Source organism: Triticum aestivum, chromosome 6A (assembly GCF_018294505.1).
Source record: "Triticum aestivum cultivar Chinese Spring chromosome 6A, IWGSC CS RefSeq v2.1, whole genome shotgun sequence".
NCBI classification, from domain to species: domain Eukaryota; kingdom Viridiplantae; phylum Streptophyta; class Magnoliopsida; order Poales; family Poaceae; genus Triticum; species Triticum aestivum.
In genome coordinates, this window is record NC_057809.1 from 55,065,759 (window position 1) to 55,071,916 (window position 6,158).

At 47.3% G+C, this 6,158-nt stretch overlaps 1 protein-coding gene across 1 annotated transcript; it reads right to left on the minus strand.

Annotated features, from left to right (window-relative positions):
• Positions 1–2,849: 2,849 nt before the first annotated feature.
• On the minus strand, positions 2,850–4,652 carry LOC123130256 (tyrosine N-monooxygenase-like). Its single transcript, XM_044550196.1, has 4 exons — positions 4,348–4,652; positions 3,759–4,143; positions 3,296–3,406; positions 2,850–2,921 (listed from the first exon to the last, which is right to left on the minus strand). Exons 1-4 carry the CDS (start codon positions 4,650–4,652, stop codon positions 2,850–2,852), a joined length of 873 nt encoding a protein of 290 aa, XP_044406131.1.
• Between the last annotated feature and the right edge of the window lie 1,506 nt (positions 4,653–6,158).

Here is a 6,158-nt window from a genome sequence, read left to right on the forward strand (position 1 = left end):
CGCTAGCCCTCTCCCCCGTCCCCTACTCCTCCCTCCCCCGTAGCGCTCCCGTCGCCCCCCGAGGCGGCGGAGCGCCTCCACCACGCCGCCTCGTCTCGAACCCTCTCCTCGTCCCTACCCTTCGCCGCCACCGGCAGAAGCCACCGGCGTAGCCCGGATGGCGCCGGCGGCGGCGGACATCCCTTCCCCGCTCGCTAGGAGGTGGATTCGGGGCTCCCTCCTCCCGGCGGCGGTGCTGCTCGGCGGACGGCGGTGTGGCTCGGCGGCGGAGTCCGCGGGCCTCGAGCGCCCTTGACGCGACGGCGTGGCCGTTGGCTGCGGGGCTGCGTGGCGTGCGGCTGGCGGGCGGTGCCCGCTCGGCCCAGATCTGGGCCCTTTCGGGCCCATCTGGGTTGGGGCGGGCCGGCGGTTCGGGGCTCGGCGTCGCGGCTCCCTGATGGTGGTGGCGAGACGACTATGGCTGCTGGTGGTGATGGCTCTGGCAACTGGCGTGCTGCAGCGTGGCTGCAGGGATTGTCCGGATCCGTTAGGGTCTGGCCGGGCCTGTGGAGGCCTGGTAAGTCCCTGTCGCTACGTCCGGTCGGCTCCGTGGCGTGGTGGAGGTTGTCCCCTCCTGTCGGCTGCATTGTAGTCGCCCCCGAGCCCGGTTTCTCCCCGTCCTCCCTCCAGGCCTCGTGTTGGCGGCCTCAGTGAGACGGTGAAGTTGGTGCGGTATCCGTGGTGGCATAGACTGGTGGGCGGCATGTTAGGTGGTGCACTCTCGATTGTCTATGTTGGTGTTGGTTTCGGGGCGGGAGAAATCCCTGGCGGCTCCGCCACCGGCATGGCTGCGCCCGTGGGTGTTGCCGGACCTTCTTGAAGGGCGTCGGTGATACCCCTTCCCGTCTACCAACCGCGTACCAGGGGAAACCCTAGGACCTGTCCGGGCAGCAGCGACATCGCCATCGCATTCCTTCCTGAAGGTGTTTCTTGGTACGCGAGACTTCGGAGTGCTAGGCGTGCGGTGGTACTTCTCCGGAGGGTGCGGCGGATATCGGCCATCTTCTCTTAGTTGAGCTGCCGGCATCGACATTTATTTCTTTTTCTTTCTCTCATTTTTTTCTTTTAGACCTGTTTGTGTTGCGGCCCCAGCGAGTTGGTTGTATCGGTTGGTTGATGCTTTATAATATAAAGTGGGGGAACCCTTTTTCTTAATATTGGGACGCATAGAGAAAAGGCCTATACATGTACTAAGTGACAAGTACACAGAAGATTAGTATTAGCCCCCGCTAAAAATCCATGGGGGTGGCCGATCCATAGGGGGGGTCTGGCCCTCCTACTGGCTCCGCCCCTGATCTTCTCGTATCAAATTAAATCTGTCTTAATCGAAGGAGTTGGCTCACATGGACAAGTGGCGGTCTCTTATTGGCCCTGCACAATATTTCCTGCGAGAGTCCTGCAGCTGAGCCGAACCCATTTTCTCAACATTATGATGCAACGAGCGTCCAATAGGGATTTCTGATGTGTTGATTTTCCGGTTTTTTCTCTTTCAAGGCTTGATTCTACTTCGGTATTTCTTGGCGGGCTTCCTGTTGGGGTTTTTTCCTTGAGGTTTTTATTTTCATTTTTTTGGTTTTTTTATTTACTAGCACATATGCCCGTGTGTTGCAAGTTGCAATGAGGGACAAACATTAATCTTTATCATCAAAATTCATTGCAAGAAAGAAAAAAACCCTAGCGAGACATGTATCTCCCTGGCGGCACTGGCATTGGCGGACACTTAAGCGTGTCATCACCCATGATTTCATGTTTCGTGAGTGTGGCAACGAGTTGGTCATATGTTTCGAGTGTGGAAATTGTGAGTTCCTCCTCGTCCTTGAATGTCTCCTTGGTCTGCCCCACCCATCTGCCTCTCGCCTTTGGTGTAAATTATAATAGTTTAGCCCACGAGTGATTTAATTATGAACCATGCACATCAACATGAGCTTGGAGGTTTAATCGGGTCTTTATTTCTTCCATTGGCCCATAATAATCTTGAATCTTTAATCAGGTCTTCATTTCTTTCATTGGCCTATAATCTCAGATATTTATTTGGGTCTTCATTGGTTCCATTGGCCCATAATCAGAGGTCTTTAATCGTGTCTTTATTGCTTTCATTGGCCCATAATCTCAGATCTCAGATTGGAGAACACCCTCGTAATATGCGTCCTCATTGCATACCTCATTCTCTGAGTTTTTTTAATGTTTTTTGAGGCTGCTTGTTGATTTCCATGGCAACTTGCTAGCGTATATAAACTTGTAGAATTCAAAGTAAGAAAACTATGTGGCACTATTTAATTGATGAACCAAAATAAAAAGACTATTATAGGCTGCTATGTTGCCCTGCCTGGGACATGGGCTGGAAGAAACAACTCAAACGGAGTTGCCCAACGTATATGGCCGACCCACTGTCATCCTTCGTTGGTGATAAAAAGAGCATCATCTTGTATACATTTTCATCTCTATCTGTCCAAAATCAACAGTAGATGAGTGATTGTTTGGCTAGCAGGTATTGTTCCAATGCTTTGGACAAGCCTAGGACGATCCAGCGACGCATGAAAGAAACCGGCTCGCTCGTATGTGAAACGGACAAAACCAAAATAGCTAGCATACGTGAAAATCAATCGAAGTGGAACGAAACAAAGCGGGACGAAAATAAGAATATTGCCTTCCTTTATTAGTATATAAGTATATAGATTCATCAAGAAAATAGCATACTCGCCTTATTGGTGATTCATAGCTCGTTATTTGCTCAACGGTGCATGAGAGGGTAGAGATGCGCTGCAAGACGCGGCTCAGCATGTAGCACTAGCGGTTCCTCTATAAAGAGGTCATGCTTGGACTCGCGGAGATTGATGGCCGACACCCCAGCCGGTTTGGTCCAGGTGAAGCCATGCAGGAGCCTGCCGAAGAGCATGACACTCATGGTTGTTCCTAGTGATGCCGCGATGCATCCCCGCCGTCCGGTGCTAAAGGATATGAACCGCAATTCGCTCTCGGTAAGCACCACATTGATGTTGTCTCCCATATGGCGCTCTGGCTTGAAGTGGAGTGGTTCATCCCAGACGGTGGGGTTCTGGCCCAGGGCCAGCCGGCTGAGGATGACATGGCTACCCTTGGGCACGCGGTAGCCCGCAACAATGGCGTCGGCAATTGCGACATGCGGCACGTTGAAGGGAGCGACTGGGTGAAGGCGAAATGCCTCACGTATGCACGCCTTGAGATAGTTGAGCTGCATGATGTCCGACTCTTGCACCAGTCACTCGCGACCGACCACCTGGTCCATCTCCTCCACCGCTTTGGCCAACAATTCTGGGTTGTTCACCATCTCTGCCAGCGCCCACTCCACTGCGTTTGACGGGTTATCTATGGCCGCTAATATTATGTCCTGCATGCATTCCATGGAGATAAATGTAAGTTAATACAATTTATATATTTGCATGAAGATAGATTACATTGAATAATTAGAATTTTAAATACAGTTTAACTTGAAATCACGTCAAAATGGTAGAAAAATGCAATAATGATATGTTTAAACTATCAATTCATAATTTCTTATTCTATTGTTTCCCTTTTCTAACACCTGCGAAATACAGTATAAGATCTATTTAAGAGTGTGAGCTATTACCTTTTCTCATGGATGACGTATTACCTTGTAGGACTATGAGGCAATTGGTCACTAATTCAATCTAGGCCCTTGAACCATCTTAAAATTTCTCATTAATTAATATTTTGCTTACCTTGCATTGTGCTTTGACCTCATCGATGCTGAGCAATGGCTTGCCGTCACCATCGGCGAGCGTGATGAGAACGTCAAGGAAGTCCTGGACCCCGTCCTGCCTCTCGTCGCTGTTCCACTGCCTCCAACGCTCTTCAATGACCATGTTGTGCAGTCTATCCACTTTTATGTTGGCCTCCTTAATAAATTTCTCGTGGCCGTCGAGGTCTAGGCCAAGTAGACACGGGAGGTAGTTGCTGACGAAAAATGAGAAGAGGAGCCCTAGGAGGGTGAAGGAAGCGTCCATGTGCTCCACCTCCATCGGCCCCGGCTGAGGCTCCCCGAAGTACCGTTGGCCAAAGACAAGCCGACGGATGACGTTGCCGCGGTAGTGCCGCGTGACGTGCCTGACATTGACGTTGGCTAGTCCCAACGTTGAAGATGACCCCACGGCGGTGAGGTTGTAGATGTAGCACATCAAGTTGTCAGCTTCGTCGGCGCGCTTGTCATGGAGCCACTTGTGGCGGGAGGGGCAGCTGATCTCAGAGGTGAGCACCTTGCGCATCTTCATCCACTGGTCGCCGAACGGTGTGAGCACGGCGTCCTTGTACCCGCAGCTGATGGCGTCGGAGGCGAAGGTGAGTGCGCGGGACAAGAAGTTCTTGTCCTGCTTCTTGAGCACCTCCCTTGCGATCTTGGGACATGTGATCGGGACGACGTGGACGCCGCCAAGGCGGAAGCAAGCGATGTCGGTGCCCATATCCTTCATCACGCGATGGATCCAACGGAATGCTGGCTTATTGAGCACCATCTCAGACAGGCTACCCACCAGTGGCCACGACCATGGTCCCGGCGGAAGTGGAAGCGGGACCATCACCAATGAGGATGTGCCACTGCGGACCTTGCTCTTCGTCATGGCAAGGTGTATGAGCGTTATTACGATGAGCAGCTGGGACTGTGGAGACTGCTGCTTGCTGAGTGCACACAGGCTTGCGAGGTAGCTTGCCTTGTTATCGTTGCGTAGGTAAGCCAACTTTGCTTTACGTGCTGCTCTGGCCATGAGTGTGAGACCCCTTTTTATATGTTACCTCCGTCCCCAAAAAATTGGCTTAGATTTATCTAGATACGACGTATCTAACACTAAAACATGTCTAGATATATTCCACATGTGTGGATAGTTTACCACATGTGTCACATGGTATTTCAAATGTATTTATTCTGATACTACTAATAATAATTGTCTACAGAATGAAAAATCTTCTATTTATAAATTGTCTTAGATTTATTTAGATACGAAGGCTGATACTAATAATAATAATTGGCTATACAAACGTAGTCAAAACAGAATGAAAAGCTTCTATTTATAGATTGCCTTAGATTTATCTATATACGAAGGCTGATACTAATAATAATAATTGTCTATCCAAACATAATCAAAATAGAATAAGAAATCTTCTATTTATAGATTGTCTTAGTTTATCTAGCTACGAAGGCTGATATTAACAGTATAATTATCTATCCAAATGTAATTAAAATAGAATAAAACATCTCCTATTTGTAGATTTTCGAGCGTACTTATCCGAAAACTAACCATAATTGTCTTTCCAAAAGTATTTGAGACGCCAGGATGATGGACCATATGGGCAGCTTTCGATTTGAAGAGATGGTCGGACCATGCATTCGGGATTCAATGAGTTGCTACATCGAGACCTCCTATTTAGCGCTGTACGCGCTAGCGTACGATGGAGCGCGTACCCCTCGCTGCCCCACGCTGCCTCATGGGCTAGCCCATGTGTGGGGAGGGAAAGCGGAAACATCTTTTTTCTTCTTCTTTTTTTATAATTTTTTCCATTATAATAATAATTCGTGATTTCAATAAAGTTACAACTTGTGAAATGTTCGTGAATTCGAAAATTGTTCATGATTTGAAAAATATGTTCATGAAATGATAAATGCTGACGGAATTAAAAAATGTTCACCAAATTCCAAAACATTTCTTGAATTCAAAAAATGTTCGTGATTTCAAAGGAATGAACATCTTTTTGAATTTGATGAACATATTTTGAACATCTATAAATAAATTTGGCATTTGATGAACACTTTTTAATTTAATGAACAAAATTTGTATTCAAGAACATTTTTTGAAAAAGTCATGAACAAAATTTGAATTTGATGAACATTTTTTTGAAAAAATAATGAACAGATTTGTAATTCAGTGAACAAATTTTGAATGTGATGAACATTTTTTGAAGACAACGAACAAAAATAGTCAAAAAGTGAAGAGGAAGAAAATAGAAAAGGAAAAACCAATAAAAGGAAAAAGAAAGAAAAAATAAGAAAAGAAAGAAGAATTGAAAAGAAAAATGAAAACCCAGTATGGAAAACAAAAAACAAAAAAGGGTTCTGGGAAGGTTCTAGAACC

Coding starts and splice junctions, on each gene's coding strand:
- LOC123130256 (XM_044550196.1), bottom strand. CDS start 4,652: ATGACGAAGAGCAAGGTCCGCAGTGGCACATCCTCATTGGTGATGGTC. Junction 4,144..4,347: donor TCCGACGCCATCAGCTGCGG/GTACAAGGACGC, acceptor CGTCAATGTCAG/GCACGTCACGCGGCACTACC. Junction 3,407..3,758: donor AGGTCAAAGCACAATGCAAG/GTAAGCAAAATA, acceptor GAATGCATGCAG/GACATAATATTAGCGGCCAT.